The sequence below is a fragment of the Galleria mellonella genome, unplaced genomic scaffold (assembly GCF_026898425.1).
Source record: "Galleria mellonella isolate WM207_F2 unplaced genomic scaffold, CSIRO_AGI_GalMel_v1 utg132, whole genome shotgun sequence".
Taxonomy (NCBI): Eukaryota; Metazoa; Arthropoda; class Insecta; order Lepidoptera; family Pyralidae; genus Galleria; species Galleria mellonella.
The window spans coordinates 1,015,374-1,039,311 of NW_026441989.1; the positions used below are offsets into that span (position 1 = coordinate 1,015,374).

General features: G+C 31.4%; 1 protein-coding gene across 5 annotated transcripts in view; it reads left to right on the top strand.

Annotated features, from left to right (window-relative positions):
* Positions 1-23,791, top strand: part of LOC113518285 (uncharacterized) — a 94,890-nt gene extending 71,099 nt beyond the window's left edge. Inside the window, exons 1-10 of one of the 5 annotated variants that reach the window (XM_031913312.2) lie at positions 1,981-2,556; positions 4,917-5,067; positions 13,716-13,871; positions 14,889-15,626; positions 15,982-16,218; positions 16,695-16,926; positions 17,926-18,131; positions 18,739-19,181; positions 19,816-19,932; positions 20,494-23,791. In XM_031913312.2, coding sequence (XP_031769172.2) covers positions 1,984-2,556; positions 4,917-5,067; positions 13,716-13,871; positions 14,889-15,626; positions 15,982-16,218; positions 16,695-16,926; positions 17,926-18,131; positions 18,739-19,181; positions 19,816-19,932; positions 20,494-20,727 — 3,087 coding nt within the window. In that variant the 5' untranslated portion in view covers positions 1,981-1,983 and the 3' untranslated portion in view covers positions 20,728-23,791. Of the gene's footprint in view, positions 1-1,980; positions 2,557-4,916; positions 5,068-13,715; positions 13,872-14,888; positions 15,627-15,981; positions 16,219-16,694; positions 16,927-17,925; positions 18,132-18,738; positions 19,182-19,815; positions 19,933-20,493 lie in introns of those variants that run through there. The other 4 variants (XM_031913313.2, XM_031913314.2, XM_026903131.3 and 1 more) reach the window with 4 other exon arrangements.
* The last annotated feature ends 147 nt before the right edge of the window (positions 23,792-23,938 follow it).

The following is a 23,938-nucleotide window of genomic DNA, read 5'->3' on the forward strand; positions in this document are numbered from 1 at the left end:
AATCTTATGTTATTCTTTTAAAAAGTGTAATCATTCTCAATTTTATACGTTTACAAATAAATACTAATACTTAGTTTATTATTAAAAACAATATACATAGAATAAAACTTAGAACTTATATTATTTCAATTCTAAATATTATATTTATGTTAAATTATTACGCCTCTCCTATAATACAAGAAACACAGCATTATAATTTTGTAACCACCATTCGGAGATGACGACGTACCGAAACAAAGAAGCACATGAACTTTAAACTAAATTGAAAGTGCAAGATGACGTATCATTAACTCCGATTTGGGTCGTAGATCCATTGATAAAATAACAGATTAGCCGAACTTTATGCTGAAGTTAATAAACTGAGGTGTATTGTTGAAATCTGTTACGAAAACCCATGCCGATAGTTCATGGACTTATTTTATTAATAATATACTATAACTCTATAAATATTAAAAGGAAAATATTTTTACTTTTTTACGTTCTTTTATGATTAGATGCTAATTATAGTGTACTTGGATAGATGTGTCGCAGATTATGTATATTGTAAAAAATTTCTAAGACTCCTTTTTATTGTCGTTAGGCGTCTCCTGTTAACTGCTTTTAAAGTGATTTCGAGCCACCACCAGCCCTTAATTCATTACTTTTCATGGGGTATTGCCCTACACCTTATACTATCTTTGTCTGTATAGGTTAACAGTCATTTTTCATTAGATTTTTTACTACATCATCTTTCTTAGTTTTCTAATTCTCCAACTGATTTATTACAATTACTACTACTATAGTTTACTAGTCATTTTAGTATGTTGGTTACTATGGTTTCTTGTTTCGGATACTATAAACCATAAATACCCTTCTTTACATCTCTCTGAGCATCTTATGACATATTAATTTGCAATTTCCCGATAAAGTAGGAAATAATCCAAATGACTTAAGTTATCAGAAGGTACATTAACGGCACATCAGTTGCATAAAACTGTGGAGTAGTTGCACAACCGGCGCAATTCACTCTCGTTTGTCCCGCAGGCCGCCGCCATTGTCGCGCACGCGCTTTACTGGGAACGTTCCCGCGTAAACGAGGCAAAAAGCGCGGGAAATACACCTAAACAATAATGGCCGACATAACGCTCCGAATGTTATCTGTTGCGTTTACAACATAGTGTAGGTATGTTCTCATTGCTTGTTTAAGACTTAAGTCATTCAATGCAAACCGGTGAACGTTTTGCAATAAATAAAGACAAAATAGATTTGTCTGTTAGGTTAAGTACCTAACCTTATAAATAGGGGGTTGGGAAGGGATTGTTAGTAATGTAGACTACCAGTCCTATTGCTAGCAATATACTCTATCAGGTCGACCGCCAAGTGGTCCCCATTGGAAACCATCGTGCTGAATTCCAGGTGCATTCATCACGATGAGCTAACTGACCTGTCTTCTCACCTATTATCCCTCACTGGTGCCCCACCAGTGTATACCGTTGACACATGCAGAGCTACCATTTCATTATCATCCATTAAAAGAAACCTAATAGATAAGTACCTCCTTAAGTAACTGATATTAGAAATAAACAATTATTACAATTTTATTATTGCTAAGAAACAATAATATTTACGAACTGACAGGAAATTCTGTGAAATACCCGTCATCCACATGTATAACAATTCTGTTTAATAACCATACATTTTACAGCTAAAGAATTTGTTTCAATTCACAATCACAAATTTTAAAACAACAAACAAACAAACTGCATTTGTAACCGATGTGTTCATTTACGTAGTGTCACGATTGTTGCTGGCACGCTCGGGCAGAGTTAACACTGCAAGCTATAATTATAGATTCATAAGGTACATACCTTACCTACCATATCAAGGACTCCGAATGTTTCGACAGTGAATATTTTAAACATCGCGGCGATACGTTCGCCAAAAATCAAAAACATTCAAATGTAGCTTAATCGTTATTTCGGGATTAGCACAACCTTTTACAAAATGGTCAACGGGAACTATATACTGTATGGGGATAGGCCGGTCTCTGAATCGGAGATCGTGGATGACCACGTTCATTCAAGAACAGTTGAACGTAAAACCAAACGTAAGCCCAATAGAATGGCTAACGATCTTCAAAATTCTCTAAATACAGCCCAGTTGGATAATGAAACCGACTCGATTAAATACGAGAAAAGAATTAAAGAACCAAGGCTGCTACGATATGTACCAACTACGGATGTAGAAGAGAATTATGTATCAGAAAAATTCGAAACGTACGATTTGAAACCAACAACAGAGGAGCGCCCCAGACGATATGCTTTCACGAAGAAGCCTAAAAATCCAGCGGATGGATCTGTCAATTATGCGTATTCACGATCAAGTAGCAGTTGTAGTTCCCCAAATGGTAATTTGCCAACGATATCTGAACATGGTGAACAATACGGTACCTACAAAGTCCGTTCAGTCTCAACTCAAGAATCCAACGAGTATGAAAGTGAAGCTATGAAAGGCTATGAAAATAAACTTGACAAATATTTCTCCCGGCCAAAAGAAGTAAAAAAGTTTGCTGCTAAGGTAAGATACAGTGTAAGTTGAATGATTTATTTCAATGGTTTATTTTTAGACTGATATACATATTCTGTCTTCTTATTTTAGGATTAGTATTGGTTAGTTACGGTTGGCTGAAGTATTGAGGATATCCGCTACTTAATCTATTTCATTTGGAATAAACTCCATATCCTTCTTGCAAATTTATTGTTCACTCCTGCACATGTTATATTATCTATAAATACGTTAACGTTTCTTATTATTGTTGTCTACGACGATAATTAACTTGCATAAATTTATTTATCTTGGTAGCAATAAAATAAACACACGGTAACGGCATGTGGGCGCAGTTTGTCGAGATAGTATCTCACGAAACAAATTGTATCTATAACTTATTTAGTCACTCCTAAGTTACAGTTTTAATAGGTCCAAGGGTTATTAGTTCTAATGTAGAAACATATATGTATGTAATGTTGCATGTTGCCAAGGTACTTATAAATAAAATTATGATAGTGATAGCAGACCAGACTGAAACTAGGACATAGGTTGATTAACCGTACATGTTATTTTAAATTACAATATGTTCCGCGTTGTTGAACTACTCCAGTCCTCGGGGGTCTATTAATTTATGACAGAATAGTAATTTACACTCCAGATATGTTGCGTTCTACTTATAATTGTTGCAAAATAGATATATTATACTTATGCATAAGTGAAGTTCGATTAAAATCTGATTTTAGTTCTGTACCCTATAACTTGTAAATTGAATAAATTAAATTCCACTAATATTAAATAAAACCGGTAAAGTGCGAACAGACTCTCACAACGATAATTTTCATTTATACAAGGTATTAATGTGAGTAGATATAAGATAAAATTTGGTGATTTTATAGTACATTTACGGTTATTTTTATAAAACAAAGATGCAAGTAAGATCATCTTTTTATTTCACAACTCTATGCCTTTAATTGAATTCGAATTAACCTCCGCTAGAAATTTCCCTTTGGACAGACATTTCACAGAGTTTAGGTTGAGAAATTATCAATAGTTAAGTGGCATTAAAAATAAAAACACGATGAAAATATAAATAAATAAATACATTATTGAATGTCGACAAACAGTTCAATGTAAAATGTAAAAACAAGATTTGTAAAATGTAAGATTAAGATTTAAGATTAATTTCTATTGCATAATTACTCAACAAAATACTGCGTTATATAACATTACGTTATATTTAGTTGATATTAGTGATGTAGTAAAACACTGATAAATCATTTAATTACTCCTTGCTTCACTGTAATTGGTATGTTTGAAAACCGGCATTTATAATAAACTTAATATATAATTCTTTAACTCATTGTGTATGTTCTTATATAAATGTAATTTTATTCATTACATTACGATTGTTTTTACCTATGAGCAGATAATTGTTTTACAAACAATTCAAATATCAACACAAAAAACTCTGTAATAAATTCCAACTAATTCTTTAGTGTCAATAAACCAAGTGACAGTGGTAGGCTCGTACCCTGTTACAATGTAATAAAAATGCTCGAAAAAGAGTATGATGAGTATTGCCTTCATCACAATGGTGTCTGATACTCGATAAATTTAGTGAGCATGTTTATTCTATTTTATCCGGGCATAGTTGGATGAAGTTACATAGTTTAAACTTTATTTAAGTACACTGTAAAAAAGTTTTATGCACTAAAATCATGGCAATAAATTGCTATGATACTCATATAAATTTATCGACGTATATTTTTATGATGTCTTTTAGTCTGACCTCCTTCTTTGACTTCAAAGTCTCTGTCATATTTCATTCAAGCAGGCCCAATGATTTCTTTGTGCAAATAAACTCATTTTCGTATTTATATCTATTGATATTCAAATAAAATAATGCACGTAAAATGTATTGCCTGCTTTTTTGTAACACATTGAATTCTACATGCGTCTACTCGTGCCCAAGGCTGGTGTAACTGAGAAAGTGTGAGCTTGAAACTAAACGATCATTTACAGTGCGGTTTCAAAGGAATTTTCTCCCGCGAACGCTTAGGCTGTGGAATGCCGAGCTTTTCCCTAGAGACTACAGTATGAAGTTCTTCAAAAAGGCAATATTAAGATTTCTTCAGGGTTGGCAACGCGCGCGTGACTCCCCTAGTGTTGCAGGCGTCCATAGGCTATAGTATCTGTTTGCCATCAGACGGGCTATATGCTTGTTTGCTACCTTTGTGGTATAAAAAAATCTGGTCGAAACGTCGAGATAATTGAGCGAAATGATCGGGTTAATTCCCGTTTTTTATAGACGATAAAACATTAAATCCTAGACGATTAGTATGATTGTGTGGTATTTAAAATTAAAAAAGAAAATATGTGTATTGTTTCAGGGCTCTCATCCGGACAGTCTCTACAGAGTACCTGTAGACAGTGGAACGGGTGGAGGCAAAATGACCCGCGCCTTCAGAGTACTCAGGTGGCCTGTCGCCCTCATCGTTGTGTGCGTCGCACTAGCTGTCTTCGTCTACTTCCTTATGCCTGGTAAGTATTAGTAATTTATAATAACATAAATTTAGGAAATCCAAACCCTGAGTAGATATATCAATAAACTCTTTATTTGCATGTACAGTAGAATCTCAATTATCTAACTTCACGACTCTAATTACCGATTTAGAAACGGTATTTTGTAAAGTGGGTAAATAAGTATTATGCAATCCACTACCTTTATAGCTCATAATTTTTTTATAACGTATTGTACTTTTATGTAATAAAAAAATATTAAAATTTAAATAATGTTTTTTGAACTTTGAAATCGATTATCTGGATTTTTGATTACCTATGTGAAAAACCCATGGTTTTATTTGATTCTGATAATCGAGATTCTACTGTACACATGAATATCACGTCATTAATATTAGACAATACATAAAAGCAATACGTTGATACTATTGAGTAACTGACAGAACAAATGATGTCTTGTCAGAATAGCAAAAATATTTTTTGTTATCCTACAACTTTATTTGAACTATTACGAACATAAAAAAAATATCTGAAATTAGTCCAATCGTTCTTCAATATGTAAGTTTTGTAATAATAATCAGCTAATCACAATTAAAAATAATTACTTCTACCCAGTATTCTCATACTTTTCGCACGTCTATTAGGTCATTAGACGTAGCAAAATTGATACGTGGGAAAAAAGTTTTGGGTAATTTGCTTTTTAATCCTACTGTGTTGCATTCAAAGCATTAAGATGCAAAAATGACGAAATAAATACTAGATGTTTATCGAACATAAATCACGTCATATCCATTGTGTAATATAAAATAAAATACCTACTAAGTTTTTATTACGACTAAACATTCAATTTAATACCTAATTTATATGTCTAGTGGCCTTATCTTCCATTATATTTCCCAAGTGTTTCTCAGTAAATAATATAATAACTAAAGTGAATACCTGTTAAATTGACATTGCTAATCTGTAGATACATAGGAACATTATAGCTGTTGAAAAGATCTATCATTATCATCGATCTTATCAGTATTAAACTACTGTAAAACGTTTAGTTCACGTAATATTTATCGTAGCAAATATCTTGTTTTGAGGGTTATTTTTTTACTATATTTGATGGGGACCTTTCTATACCTTTCACTACTTTTCCCAATTCCAAACTATTGTTAATTCAACTTCTCTTTTTTTACCTTTCCTACAGTGCTTAAAGTGCTTTGTCATTTTATTTCTGTTTATTTTGAACATGTACATTACTATTGTATAGCTTTTAAAATCATTTAATTGCCGCCTAATATTGAATGTGAAAGTTTATATAGATGTAATCACGTTGAAGGGACTAAAAAGATTTGATGGACCATATGTACATTGTAAATTTATATATAGGACAATCTTTTATATGTTTGCCACTATTGCCCTCAAACGCTTTCTGTTTTTACCTAATACTTGATAGAGAATCCCATACGGCATTAAGCTTGCCATTTGTATAAATTTTATTGTACAATAAAGAATAAATAAATAAATAATTTTAAATCCAAATGCACTACTATAACTAATTTTGACATACACGTTCGTAAGCATAATACCGTTGCTTTAAAATAAAGAAACAAATAATTGTAGAAAAACCTTGTCAAGACGTCACGGCATGCTTAATAAATCATCATCATTTTTCCCCTTTACCTGCGTTTAAATTGATTTAAAATAAACAAATTATACAAACTGGAAATTACTCAGTTCTTAACATCTTCATAAAATTTTTAATAAAATATTTCTGGCCATTATATTCTGCTATTATTTTCTATCACTTTAAAATTAGGTAAATGCTTTTTGCTGCACAGTAGCGTCTGTATACGACTTGCTCTATCTATTTCTAATGTTACCTAATTACTATTTATAGATGTTCCATTACATCATTATAAATTTTATAGTAAATAATATGTATAATACCCGCTAGATTGCAGTTTTAAATTTAAATATCCATAAAAACAAGTTGACAGAAATAGTTAAGTCAAAGTTCAATCAGACTATTTGAGTAGGTCGTGCCGAAAGCGGTACATATAAAATGTATTACAAATATTTACGCCATTATATTCTAATTAAGATTCTATTATTGTTTTTTATCAGTTTAAAAATTTGGTAAATGGTTTCCACTGTAAAATAGCGTCAGTGAATAATTTGCTCCATATTCTTTACCTAGTATAGGTATAGGTACCTTGTTTCAATAGTATTTAATAAAAAAGTGGACATGTTTTGTTGAAATTACCACAGTGATACTCTCTAAACGAAATTAATAACAAATGGAAAGAGAATATCTCATAGTTCAACATTTAGTTTGTTTACATTTTCAATAAGTTCTACTAATACAGACTATAATTACTATTCATAGATTTTGGATTAAGTAATTACATATTTTCGAGATGTGTAATACATGGCAGATTGCAGTTTTAAATTTGAATATCCATAAATACAAGTTGACAGAACTAGTTAAGTCAAAGTTCAATCAGTTTGAGTAAGTTGTGTCGAAAGTGGTACATATTAGTTATGCTAAGATGACGAGGTGCGTACAGTTACGCGCTGTTTTGGCAGACGGTGAGATGCTGTTTATGTTGCGAGGCCGTACACCACCGGCACGCGCGGTGTCAAAGGTGAAGTTTCTACGTAACACCTATAAAAAGTGTTGTGGGACCCATGAATGTTAACAAGCAAAACGTTACGATATAAAGTGAAACATTGATAACATATTTGTATGAAGACATAGGTAGGTGTGTGGGCACCAACAACTCAATAAGTAATAGTGTATTAAAATACTCATCTCATTTAAATTAAATCCTAATCACATATAATAAATTTTATGAATGAAATCTTCTTTGTAACTTAATTATACTTAGGTAATAAACATTTATAACAACGCAGTAAATCTTACAATCAGATAAGTAGGTATTAAGTAGAACAGTACTTTTCTTTAATACCTATTATTATTATTATTATTACCAGTAGATATTGTTAAATGAAAATGTATGTTATTTTAATTTGTTGGTACTCCAATCATTGCACAAAAACATAATAAGTATAATTAAAGTAACAAAAAATACAATTGCTTAACAAAAATATGAAAAATACAATTTTTTTTATAGCAAAATTGATTTGATCTTTAAATCTATTTTTGTTTTGTTTGTTTTAAGAAGCGATTATAATCCAACTAGAAGATACCTATGTCTTCTTCAAACTATAAGTAGGAGTCCATCTCAGTCAACGCACGTCCATTTACTATGTTTAACATTTTCCGCATACAGTTTCTTTTAGCCATCTCCACTAAATTATCGTACCTTTATTTTATAAGTTTTAATACTTGTTAATTAAGCCAAATTTGCATATCGAAAGTTTGTAAGGTAAATTACATGCGTTTAATATTCAGCAATTGTCGATTGGCCTCGTAAACGAAACCCTGTACGGATCATAAAATACTTTAAAACGATTACAACAATACTTTTCGCGTGCAAATCTTTTAATACATGCATGATCCTTTCGCGAAACTTTTGATCTCTTCATAAATATTCCACTTTCACATGTTGCACGCAAAGGGATTTTTATTGTCATATATTATTGCTTGAACCAAAATCACTTGAGGTAAATTCGTACTGCATTTTAGTATAGTGGACAATAAACGTGCGTGAGCGTATCCGGATACATCGCGCTCGTATGTCTGTTAGTCGATTTGAAACTGTATTTTTACTTACAAAGGATACGTAAAAAACGAAAGTTGCCCTGCTCACGCCGTTATGTCTCTGTATGTTCACGCCAACTATGCACAATATCTGCATTTTTTTATTACACACGGTTGTTGATCTCACAAAACTTTCTCATGACTATTTTTAGCCTGGTCAATATGTGGAGAAGTGAGGTCCCTATTCATATTTTGATGCTATTCAACAAACGATATATATTTGGAAGTATCTACTTACGTTTTATGATCAATGATGATGTGAATTTGAATCGTGCTTATATATATATTATTATACCGGAACATAACTGAGTTAATGGGCAAAGAATGGGCAGTAGCGCCCTTTTCAAACATCACTAAAAGCCTAACTGTCAACTCGCCTGCCAAACGTGGCAACTACTGACAAAACTCCCATTCTGGGGAAGACTTATGTTCAGCAGTGGACAGTTAAGGGCTGATATGATGATGAATGAGTTAATACTAGGAAGTAACAAGGATACTTTGTATCTGTGATATGTTTACCAGTTTTGCACAGATTACAATTATTCTTACAGAGAGGAAAAGGATTGTTAGTAATGGAGACTGAGAATCGATCGATCGGTCGACCTCCTCGCGGTTCTCCCTGGAAACTATCATGGTTAATTCCTGATGAATTTATCATGATGGGCTAACTGACTTGTTTTCATTCTCATCTATCACCCTTCACTGATGCTCCGCCAGCGTATCCCGTTAGCGCAGACGGGGTTACCATACCATTTTCACCCATCAAAAAAAAAATATTCTTACAATAAGGTTTACTTTCGTATTGATCTCATACTAATTTTGTCACATTTGAGAGGAATGATTTCAAAATGTTTATCTTCACCAAAGAAGGTTCCCCTTTTTATTTAGTGATGTATGTACCCAACATCTGAACTCCTTGTTTTTGTCGCCTAATATAGTTTTGCTTGCATTCCCGTATTTAGGTACGGTATAATAACTGGTGGTCTACCATGAAATTCCGAATTTTCGGGCTCAATTTCGTGTTTTTGTTTGTATCAAAATCGACGCTGTAAATGGAGCTTAACGTTTCGTTTGTCATAAATCCTACCATAAAAGTTCAAAGGAACGATATTTTAACATTTTTAATATTTTAAAACGGTACGTATCATGTAATTTTAGCATCAAATTTTTGTTTCGTTCGGATCCGAAATTTCGGAAAACATTTCATGGTAGGCCCTCTGATTATTAAGGCATAGTTCTCAAGTTTTTATGAATAACAACGCATGAGGGTTCACATATCTTAGTGTATTACGAGTATCTATGTGTACCCATCATGCTATTTGTCTATAGGCAACGGTCTATATATACTTATTTTTAGTTTCTTTTAATTAATAAAAATTTTAAAACCCTCATAAAACTATTTTAACTAAAGAACTGTTCTGTCTCTTGTTTTTGTGCTAAATTCCTAATAAATAGTAATAAAGAAAGTGACAAAACAGTGTAATAGGTAAAGTAGGTTTGTAGAAGGTTTTAGTTTTTATGAATAATACAAATCTATAAAGTTATCATCAACGTAATAAAATGTCCATAAACTTATAAGTTATTGAATACGAGCGCAACCGACACTCAAGAACATGTTTTTTTTATTTTATAAATATCTACCTCAACTTTTAGCACACAGAATATACATTTTTATATATTTAATTTTAAAATTTTATCTAAAAAAGAACCCGGATCAACACAAATAATAAATTCAGACAAAAGGATAATAATACTGTTCTAACTTTATTTTAAATTATTATTTAAATATAGACTGTCAACGTACTCGCAGTCACAGTTTATACATAATTGGGATAATTAAAAAAAGATAAGTGTCACAATAAAATATGGAAGTGAAAAGAAAAAATCTAAATCTTTTTTAAATAAGTCTCAACTCTAATATACTCATAGCCGTAGATCGTACCATAAGTTACCAAACTAACAGTGAGAATTTAAATATGCCACGCAATTGCACTAAAGGCCCAAAGCCCTCAAATTAGCTTATTACAGACGAGGCAAGAAACGTCGTCATGTACGTCATTTAGAACTTATATTTAAACTTCTTCAAAATAATATCAAGTTACATGATAGGTTTTGCATTTATTTTGAATGTGCTATTTTCTTATTTTAAAGCCATATAATCTGTTATGTGATGTCGTATGAACATTCCTCGAAATCCATCGAGTAAGTGTAATTATATTCCTGTGAGTACTTAAAATAAATACACGTATGGCTTTTTTTAATAATGGCTAACTTAGTGAATTGACCTCGCTAATTAATTTCAATTTAGAATCAAATCAAAATTAAACAATTATAATAATGCAATAAGAATTCGATTTCGACAAAAGCTATCTCGATTTTAATTAATAAATGTAATAGTAATAATTTGACGCCAAATAATTAAAATTTAGCGGGTCCTACCACAAAACACTTTGTTACTAAATAGACTCCATTAGGAATCTGTGACTTAAGTACCTTACATTAAACTACTTGCATGGAGTCATTTACCTGTAAATTGCATGTTTAATAACACGAAAACGTTTAATCGGCTCTCCCGGCGATATCGGTTTATAAAATTGCTTATCATGTATGTAGAATACGTATTTGTAGGTGTATTTGAACGAACCACACAAATTACGCAACAACTAATTAACATTAATTATCTAGAAGCAGGATGTCAGTCAGAAAGTTCTAGCTAAATTACATCCCGTGCAATCACATTTCTAAGAAATTATTCGTCATTAAACATAATAATGAGACCACAGAATATCTATATTACCCAATTAATTTCGAAAATAATTTTCGGAATCGAGTGATTAATATAGAAGGTCGGTATGAGAAAACATCATAAACTTTTATAAAAGTTTTTTTTTTTTTAATGAAGATGCATTTCACCAAGAGGAATAGGTACATACAGTAATAAACTAAAACATTAAATAGAATAAAAAATATTTTAAGTTTTGATTAACAAAATTTCAATTTAAAAAAGGAATTGAATAAATAAAAAAGTAAAGTAAGAAAGAGGTATGTATAATTGTATATATTTACAGACAAATAGATATATGATACCTAGATCTAAAATCAAATAATATAACAAAACTTATAATTGATTGGTAACATCGTAAGAAAGAAGTCTGCATTTTGTAGCATAAAATTTTAATAATTTGTAGTCAATAAATATATACCTACACTAATTACTGTTTACATTTTTTTTTATACAACTTAGAATGGCAAACAAGCTGACGGCTCACCTGATGGAGTGGTAACCTTCGCCTATAGACATGAGCAGTACCATGGACATAACAGAGTATACTGTTTCGCCCATGATACCCCCCATGCGTTGCCATTCCTGAGGAGTCAGGTGTTATTTCTCTGTACCCAGTAAATTCACGCCATATCCCACCCTTCAAACCGAAACACAGCCATGCAAACACAGCTGCTTCACGGTTGAAACACGAATGGGACAGAGGTACCCAAGCAATCGACTTTTGTACAAAGTCTCCCTCTGGTGGTCCCATTGTTGTTACCTACTAATTCACAAGTAAATGCATATATAGAACAATGATCCAAATATAACAATATCCAAACAAGGAACATCTGATCTTTTACAAAATTTTGACTTCAAGTTCAAGTTGGGGGTTCTGATAATTCGGACCATTTTTTGTAGATACTCTCTTCTGTATTACTTTTAAACTGAGCTGTAGACAAATAGAATGCACAATATTTATATGCCTATGTATTTAGTACCCATTGAATTTGAATAAATAATAGTACTTACTTAAATAACAATGAATAATAATAGAGCACCAATCTATTATTATGCGTTGGTGTCTACATAATTAGAACGTGTTTGTCAGTATATACCTATAAATATAGGAATACTTACCTAACTATATATTAAGGTATTGAGTTACCTAACAGAAAGGATTAATAGACCTCCAGATGATGCGAAGCGGCAGACGCGCATGACATCTTGAACTCAACTTTCACCAATTTTGCTTCTTATCTTCGCTTTCAAGAATAGGAACTCGAATAATAGGTGCTCACTCCTGAGTTACGACATTACATACATATACAGTTCAATCAAGAGATGCTCGTACTGAGCCCAAGTGTTTCAAAGCAAAACATATCTATTACATTTATTTAAACCTTAGAAAGGTAATGTCTTTTTTATACTATATACTGCATGGGAGTGACTGATTGCTCACCTCATTAGTGGGGTTACCACTTTCCATTGAAAGTGTCAAGCATCGTCTATAGATTTGAATAATACCATGGACATCACAAAATATATGTGCCGCTCATAAACAAACCTCATACGTCATCACGCCACGTAACTATTACCTATTGTTATGGAAATAAAAATTATAGTTATTGTCTTTTGTGTTGATTTTATTTTTTATTTTTATTAGGAATGTTTTATTAAACGAGTAGGTGCACATATAAAAATATAGTATTCCATAAAAGGTCTGAAATTAATACAAACAAACAGTACATACATACCAACTATATTTACTTAAAAGAAAAATACGTTGCACTTGACCAATAGTGCAAATGCAAAAATATAATCTTTAAAAACACTTTTATTATTTTATTTACATGCATATTGACTAAAAAGCATTTGAAGTTCATAATACGAATAAACAGAATAGATAAAAGTGTACCTACGTGACTATGGAACCTTCAATCTTAAAGTCCTTTAAAAGTTTCTTACGCTAAGCTCGGCACTGATACTATATTATCCTGACTGATCTATCATGTTTGTATCTCAATTTTCTGATTAAATAATAAAAAATAAAGTATCTGCTACCTATCTACCTAAGTATTGAGTTGATGTATAATAAATAGTTATAGAAATATTTTCTCTCTATAAGTCTAATAATACATTTTTTAAATTGAAACACATCTAAAATAATCAAACTTTATAAAATTGCAGATTCAATGGATCCAGATATGAACATGATCAATGGAACGTACTGGGAACCAATCGTGGGGCAGGCGTTGAAGGAAAGGAAAACAGACAAATCAGAACATAAACCTCCCGAACTCACACATAGTAGTACGAAGAAGAAAGAAAATACAGTAAAACATGGTATTGTTCTTTCGTATATTTCTAAATCCCTTATCCTAGGAATGTGGTAACTATAAATTTCCACGGTTTGTTATTCTATGTTCACTAGCCACTTATATTGTGCACATACTCATTGTCCGACAATATTTTAAAATCCATAAAATGGGTTCCATTATTTAAATATAAAAGGAAGTATAAAGCTACTGTTAATATTGTGTCGTTATGCACATAGCACTATGTTAATTCAGGTAGATAATTTAATTTATCAAACGTGAACTATATCTATCAAAACTATTTAATTTAATGACAAATTTTTTATTTGAACTCATTTATTTTAAAATATCGTAAATATCGTAGTATCGTACGTTTAAGTAGTTCAGATACATAAATCAGATAGAATCATAGAAAATTTAATATACTGTACTGATACTCCTAGAATATTATATTTACTTTGACTAGATTTTCTATATATTGACTTTATGTAAAATATAATAACGAAAAACAACAATATTCAACGAGAGAATTCAATGTATCCCTTTGTAATAAGATCGGTTTCTTAATATGTAGTATTGTTTATTCATTACTGTACCAGAAATAAATATAATTTTATAGATACATTGTGAGGTCAACAAAACCATTTGTTTGATAAACAAAATATAATTTATAACTACAAATAGCAACAATTAATTTTAATAACGATCAAAGGCTCGATATTTAAATCGCGAATACCTAAAACGATAATAAAACACAACAAGTAGTACCTATAAATATTCAACGACTGAAAATAAATAATACATCAGGTCATATCGAGTAAACCTATAATTTAACATTTTTGATAGGTTGCATCTGAAAGATAAGGTATGAGTTCAAGAGTTAAAAACGATACTTATTGTGACAAAATAAAATGTTTCGAATTTAAGGCCTGCAAAATTTCAATGTAATGCATCACATAAAACACTTCACTGTTTGTTTAGTGACATGTACCTACACTTAAATACCTCACCTTAACAATATGTGTTCTAAATACGATAATTACAGGTACAAGACCATCGGAAATCGATTTCTACGACACTGAAACCAATAACGACGATTTAACATCTATTATAGACACAAACACGATGCCAGTTCCGACAAGAAAATTACCTATTCCTCCAGTATTTCCGAGTCACATAACGCCCGAGGTACAGTACGGCAACGAAAGGGCAGATACTGAAAAATTGAGAACAGCAAAATTATTAGAAGAAACAAATACGCTGCCAGAGGACTCTACTCTCAAACCCCATATTACACAAAAACCTGAGAAACCTTTGGCTATTTATTTTAAAGAAGGAACAGCAGCAACAAGTGCTAGCACAGAAACAATATTTAAAGCAGAAACCATTAATGATTTCTCCAATTATGGAGAAAAATATTCAACAAAAACTAATGAATCGCCTGTAAAACCTTATGTACCATTTTATAAAGAACCGTTAATTGTTAGAGTACCAGAATATGGGGAACAACATAATATGGGGAATACACATCAACAATATGTTAAAGAACCTGAAATTCCGATAGAAGTTCAAGAAGTCTACAGTCATCAACCAATGAATTTGGACGTCAATTTCACATCAGGTCATTCTAAACTTTTTGGTATCTCTATTGAAGACGCGGAAAAAATGAAATCTACTACACAGAGTTCTCTTTACAATACAAGGGTGTCACCCACTCTCCCCACGTGGCGAGATAAAGATGATATCACGACAAAGAAATATCCAATAAATGTTATCGCTGATGGTAAGCTACGGACTTTATTATTTATTTAATAGGGAGCATGCGGATTTTGAGGTCAGTTTTTGTTGTTTAAACTAATCACACACGTTCATCAAAGGATTTACACCTGTTGCACATGCACCATATTAATTATATTTAATTATAGCCTTCAATATATTATTCTAAGTATTTATATCATATTATATAAGTTAGATACCCAACATTATTTCTTTAATTTATACTGTTGCCAATGAAGTAAGATGCTTATTTTTCATCAAATTTAATAACCATCTCGTCATAATCTTATAATAACTTTAAATTAACATCAAAATGATACCTTCAATAAATTATGTATGTATAACTAATTAGTTTTTTTTAGTAGCTCAATGTCGTTCCACTCGGCTGGCGTTGTGTCGCGGTGTGCTACCTTACGACTTGGCTGGTGTGGCTCTAAGCTTCAACGGAGTGGAGATAACAACGTTAATGGAGCAGATAGAGTACCTGGTGGCTACGAATTGTAGCGACCGCGTGAAGCAATTCGCGTGTGCCTTACTCGAGCCAGAGTGTAACCCACCACCTTATCCCGCTAAGATGCCTTGCTACAATTTATGTAAAGGTCTGTAAATTTAACATCAATACAACCTGTGTACATGCTGTGTGGTACCGGCATAGAATAGGCCACCCTATCTTTTCCAGTATGTGTTGTAAAAAGCGACTAAGGGAGGACAAGGGATGGGCAGTAGCGTTCCTCTTAAAGTATCTCCGAAGCCTAAATGCAGTTGCCGATCCGGCTGCCAAGCATGGCTTATGTTCAGCAGTGGACAGTTAAAAGCTGATATGATGATGATATCTCTGATGAACCAATTTCTTCCAATTTCTCTGACAATCTGTAAATTATTCAAATTATCCAAATTATCTCAATAAAATATAAATTTTTACAATGTCTAGTGTTACATTTATCATACCACTAACAGTCAAATGTCTTTATCCCATTGACATTACAAATGTTCATGAACTTTTTTTTTTATATTCCTACATTCTTTACAATTGTTTTACATTATAATAAAATAAAAAAAAAAATAATAATTTCAGCAATTGTTGACAACTGTGACGGACAAATTCCTAGCGACTTAGTTGCTGCGTTTAACTGCAATCAATATTCAACAAATAACTGCGTGGCTGCAAAATCCCCTTGCTTTCCTCGTGAGTTTAGCTGCGGAGATGGTACATGCGTGCCAAGGGATTGGATCTGCGATGGCACTGCAGACTGTCCTTCTGGAGACGACGAAGCTAGATGTGTCGTGTGTGACGCTAATGAATTCCGGTAATCTAAAAGTTATGCTATTAGGCTGTATTTGGAAAACAATATTATTAAGATCTCCAAAAAGGAGTAAAGTACAATGAAACACATAAAACATACTTAATATTTTATCACAAAAAACTGAATCAATATTTGATAAATCTAAAAACTAATCTAATAAAAGAACATGTAAATTTTGTTATTAATGAAACGATTTACTTTGCATATTTATCTATAGCATAATACATAAAAAATGTAATCGAATTTAAAGCCAAAATTAACATCATAATGTTCGAATTTCAGTAATCTTAATCTTGCATATGTGCTTGAATAGAAGCACCAAGTGCGGTTATTGAAAAAAAAACCTGAACTGAGAAAAAATTAGAATATGTACTTATATCTTATATGTATATAAAATTCTCGTATTACCAAATGTTACCAAACTCCTCCGAAACGGCTTTACCGATTTTTATGAAATTTTGTGTGCATATTGGGTAGGTCTGAAAATCGGCCAACATCTATTTTTCATACCCCTAAATGATAAGGGTGACCCTCCCCAAAAAAATTTTTTTTTAGTTTTTGACATATTTTTCCATTTTTATTTTATTATGATTTAGCATTGAAAAATACATACAAATTCAAATTTTCACGCTTTTACTATCAACCCCTGTTTTTTAATCGCAATTTTTATATGCCGCAATAGGGTTGAAAGATGGCAATCGAATATAATAATTGAAGTACGATATATTTTCATGTATAGTTCTAGAAATAATGTATATGGTAAAACAACGTCTGTCGAGTCAGCTAGTTACTTTATAGAAGACAGTCTCTTGAATTAATTATATAAACTTGTTGATTAGAAATTAGTGCGTTTTAATTACACATTTCGACGGGTATACATTTGCGCAAATTTGTATATTAAACTTTGTTTGCCTTACAATGATTTGTAGGAGTTATTATACCAAAAAGACCTATTTATATCGAAATTCTAATTAATATGTAATTAGAAAAAATACATTTCAGTTGTCGCTCGGGAGGTTGCATCCTTAAACGTTGGTTATGTGATGGCTATGCGGACTGTCCAAACGGAGAGGATGAGGCAGAAGACGTGTGTGAATCACGTGGAGGGCGTGCGGAACTGGGCGAGGAGTCAGCAGGATCAGCGCCTGCACCCGCTGTTCATAAACCATATAGACTACCTTCCCAGGGTAGCGGATTACATAGAACAGGTAACTTGTAATACATATCGAAAATAATAGAAAGACGTCTAACAATTAGGATCTAAGTTGCTGCTCAACTGAGTTTGAATTATTTTAATATAAAAATACCCGGCTTGATTTACGTGTATTTTAGTCGGGAACGCTCTACTAGTTTCGGAAGCATCCGGGATCTTATATTATGAGTGGACGTGCCTCGAGCGCGAGCATGACTGCACTAGTCTAATATTCTCGACTAAAATACACGTAAGTCAATCCGAATTTTCTTACACTAAAATGTAATGTGAACTTACGAAACTTTAACAATAAAATTTTAAATTATTTTTCATGAAGTAGTAACCGCCACTTATGACAAATATCATGTGTTATTGTTATAAAACATACAACACCACTCATAGTATTCACATAATATTATTGCTACCAAGGACTATGTTGATAAATCTCTTGAGTCAAAATTTTCATAGACATTAAATTCAGATCAATGTAATTGGGAATATAATAAGTATAGTCTATACTATTCCTATGAATCTCACCAAAAAATATGTTAATGTACATAGGTAGTCATATTTACAACAACAGACATTGTACTATTATGCGTATATACCAATAAATGTTATAGGTGAAAACGACAGCAGCAAAGAACTGCTCGTCACCAGTGATAGCACCAACGCTTTGAAAAGGAACTTCACTAGGCGTCCACTGCCCTCACGCTTAACACCATACACTCGCCCCGGACTTCGGTCACCATCTCAGAACAAGCCTATTGAAGAGAACGTAAAATCACCAGCACTAAAGAAAATTAATAATTCTGAAAAATCTAATAACGCAGAGAAACTTAAATCTAAAGCCGAAACAGAGACCCTGGAGTCAGAAGAAGATGTGAATGTAGATGACTTGTTTGTAGAGTTTGAGAAAGAGCCGAAATATACTAGTAATAAGAAATTATTTGATAAGACTCCACTCAACATACAAAAAGGAATTCTTCGTGGTGCACCACCGCCACCTGATGAGGAGCACACAGTGGTTACACGAGTTGATAAATCGATCAATAAGATGTCAAAGGTCAGTTAGTTTTTTGTATTATTTTATTATCAGACAAAACTATTAATTACAAATTAACTTACGAGTTACATTCACAAAATCACGTAGATTTATTCTGCTTTTTCAACACTACCATTTGTACAGTTACATTTATTTATTGTTTTTTTTTTAATTATGTACCTATATTGTAGACGTATATAAAGCGGTGCTAGGTGAGCCGTGCCTACCCCAGGAAGCGAGCTTCGCAAAGACATAATTGAAAGTACATATGCTCTTTTTTTATGAGGCCATGCTCCCTTCAAAACAACCTTAATACGACCATGATTTTTTGTTTGTGTTTTATTTTTTGTCTGTTTCGTAGATTTCAAATATTTTAAAAAACATTTTTTTTTTAATGAACTATTCTAATATTTGTAACAATAGAATAGCATAGAACAAACATCTGTACCAACCATATTCCATTATAATTGGCAAATCTTTTAGAAATTCGATATATAAAAATATATTAGAACATATCAAAAGCAATGTTAAAGAATTCTAAAAGTAAAAATAAATTTAGGTAATTCTTTTCCTAAATAAATGTCAATATTTTATTTGATCGACAAAGAACATTTTAAATACTAAACTTATTATAGAACATACCTGATTTATACAGAATGCACCTCAAGACAATACACCTGTGCAACCAGAAGGACCTTTAACAACATCCACTCGCCTTGACAAGTCTCTTAATAAATTAGAAAGAGTAATCAATGGCGCTACGATGTTGCGGGTTAGTTTTCGATGTTTTTTTTTTAATAATATTATTACAACTGCTGGAACGCTCACAGTTTAAACTTCTTAATTTATCAAATTCATTTAAAAATTAAACATTTAACAGCTATTGTTATTGAAATTACAGAATGTATTAAATAATTTTTAGGGGTAGAATCGACCACGTCTCCTAAATAAAATTTAAACAGGTATAAAAAAACACGAAAGATATTTAGAAATTGATAATATTTATCTCTGTATTCAGTAATCCTTTAAAAAACCACTTAGGAACTTGGCAAAATACCGATACTACAATATAAGTTGTTGTAGAACTTACGTTAAGTTAGAATCATAAAATCGAAACCCCTTGATTAAACATTTATCTATAATTTTCTAATAATATACTCTACATATAATAATTTTCGGTTAGGTAAAATGGAAAGCTATAATTTTTACTGTTTGATCCTATTTTTAACCACTTTAATAAAAAATGTTTAGGTTCACTGGCACAACACTTCCCTAAAAAGATTGCAACCTGTAGATATATCTTTTATAAAAAAAATTACGTACATATTTGCAGAAAGCAACACAAGAAGAAATGGGCGAATCCGTCGAAAGAAATAGCACCGCCGTAAACAAAAGCGAGGAAGAACTCCCTGGAGAGAACAATCCCGGCTCTATGAGTGCGCACGCGTCGCCGTGCCCCAGCGGCGAGCTGCGGTGCGTTGACGGCAGGTGCATTACTCTCGCCCAGCTCTGCGACGGCACTATCGACTGCTCGGACCACGCCGACGAGGACAATTGCTACACGTGAACAGATCATGATGCAACGTCGACATCTCAGCCTACTTACCATGAAAATTATTCCAAAGTTTCAAAGTCGAGCGAAATTTGAAAAAATTAAAGAAGAATACAAAATATATATTATTAAAGATAACATCATATATAGGTTTTCATTGAGATTTTCATATATCTTTCTAGCGACCTGTCTCAGCTTTGTACGGGTAGATAATTGCAATTATTTTAGGAATCCTATTTTTTTTTTATAAAGGAAATATATGGAAAGAAATGTTATGGTTAAAATAAAACGGTACAGTCATTTAACATACATGCTTTATGGTAGGGTTTGTGTCAAAAAACATTGCACCATTATCTGTCTACAATCTCGATTTTGATATATACCTACGTGTGTACACGAAATTCGGGTTTGAAACTCCGGAATTAGCTTTTATGGTAGACCCATAGGTTTCATCCATTTGATGTAATAATGGAGTTTATAAATGTACTACAAATACATTTTAAATTTACTAAGTATCCAAAGTGAAAACGACTGTAGAATATTAAATTTTTAGTTGTTTGTTTTTTTTTTTTTCTATCAGTAATTTACATGGGTACTTTTATAAAAGAAATGATGCAGCGTCTAAAGAGTATAGAAATACATATCGTGCGGATGCATGACTTGTTAATTTTTTTTTAGATCAGAGTAGATGATCACTAAAAAAAATAATCGCAAAATTAGAAGTTTTGCCCCGAATTGTAACGTGATTATTTTGTAATTGAAGATACAATAACAAAATAATCAACAAACACCACAAGTCTCGTTACTAGCGCCATCTAGTATTTCGTCCAATTTAGTTTAATGACCAACCACAAATTCTTTTTACTCAATATCTTCGATTGTTTGTAGTACATTTTAAACTGTATATATAATATGTATCTTAGACTGCTAGTTAGCCTACTCCTGTAACGAATTACAGTTCTTTATTATACGAACTACATTTATTGACATTTATTCTGTAGTGTATGTAATTGATTTAATACTTACTATTTATATTGATAAAAATCAATTATATCACTATATTTTATACTTACTACTAAGTATACTTATAAATAATATGTTTATATACTAAACCTACATTGGGGATAAATTAAAAATATATCAAGAAAAATGTTATGGAAACTGTAGTTGTGTAATATCTACCTATATGTAGAAATATAATTGTATCTCAGTTCTTTTATGTCGAAACTGGTGCTAAGTATATTTATGTTGAAATGCCTATGTAATGTTGATATTTTATACACTGTGATAAAGCAATGCATGTTTTTTTTACAAAAAGTTTATCATAATTCTATTAAGTACTCGTATGTACTCTTTAAGATTTTATTAGATCTAATTATTGATCCCGTCCTTATTGTACCTACCTTAATTTTAAAATTATGAAAGATAAAGCTAATATTTTAAAATAATCATGTTGTATATGTAACTTAAGTATTATGATATAACTATATAAATCTATTACATTTTTGCTATACTTCGAGAATATTTTATGAAAATTTGAATGGAAATCGATTATCAGAGGATTCACTTAAATAACATTAAATCGATTGTTAATACCTCCATATCATATTATATAATATTTTATACTCAGAACAATATCAAAACTGTACGTACGTATATTCTTTTACATATTAGTTACCTATAAACTGTATTATAAAATTATGTAACACTGTATTACTAAATTTATACATTTTTATTAACTGTAGTAACAGTAATAACTGTATTTAGCTAACTCGAATCAAAACCATATAAATCATGTATTCACTTTGTAATACGCATTTGTAAATATAAAGCATATCAAATTATTTATAATTAAGCATAAGTATCATTATTTATAATTAGTCATGTAGGTCGCTCACATCCCTCTTAAAACTAATATTTCGCACACAGAAAAACATTACATACCTACTCAAGAAAATGTAAAATATTTAGAAAATAAATAGTATTGATCATTTTCATCTAAATAGAGATTTCAAATATACAGCCTAGCAAATTACCGGCACAAGTCGATTTTTTATATTAAATATTCAATCGGCAAAATACCCTAATATCGGGGTGAATACCGCTAAAAGAAAAAAAATCAATCTCTTGTTAGAGTGTACGACAGTCTTAAAGTTACACATTAATAAAGAACTAATAAAAATACAGTTTGAGTGATAAAATCATCAATATAAAATCATAATAGCCTTGTATATTACGATATTAAAAATGCGCGCCATTTTAAAAACAATATTGTCATAACATTTGCACGCCATTTTTAAAAAGTTGACAGCTTTGTCAAGACATTGGTAGGGAAATACTCTGTCTAATTATTGACCTACATATTAAAGTAATTAATTTAAAATGTGGACTCCTAACATATTTACCATGAAATCAGTAGCAGTATAAATTCCCTTTTTCATCGTAAGCATTATACATTATACCTACTGGTTTATGTTACATCTATGTTATCAATAGTCGATTTTGTACTGATTTTTTTTATAATATGCGATTATTTACCTTACATAGTATTAAATATAACTGTACCTATCTACCTATATTTATGCACAAAATATACACTTACCACTTATTCATAAAAACTAAAACTTCCTACAAACTTATTTTAACTATTACACTGTTTTGTCACTTTTATTCAAACTGGGAATTTAGCACAAAAGAAAGAGACAAAACAGTTTAAAAGCTAAAATAGGTTTATTAGAAGTTTGACGTTTTTATGAATAAGGAGGTAAATATATATGTATTTTATCTCTTTCACACCTAGCTTTGCTATATTCATAGTTTCGCTAAGATAAAAAAATCCAAAGTAACGACATAATAAATCATTATAATCATTCATAATACATAATTAATATATAAAACATCTGTAATTAGTTATTCTTGTTAATATTTCTTTTATATAGTAGGTTTTTACTTTAAATTTATAGGGTCTGCTTGTAAAAACTGTTTGATCCTACGTTAACTTAGATGTATAAGTATTGCTAAGTCTGTAGTAGTAAGTCGTCGTTTTTTTATATGAATAAACAATATGCCATGTTAGTTACTTGGTCTTTTAGTATAACAATACAAAAGTGTTTGCATCTATTATCCTAATATTACATATTACTCGACCTATTTTATTGCCGCTTTCTTTTAGAATTTGATTATTATTTAGTAAGAGTTTAAATTAAATTAAAATTGCTTTTGGGGC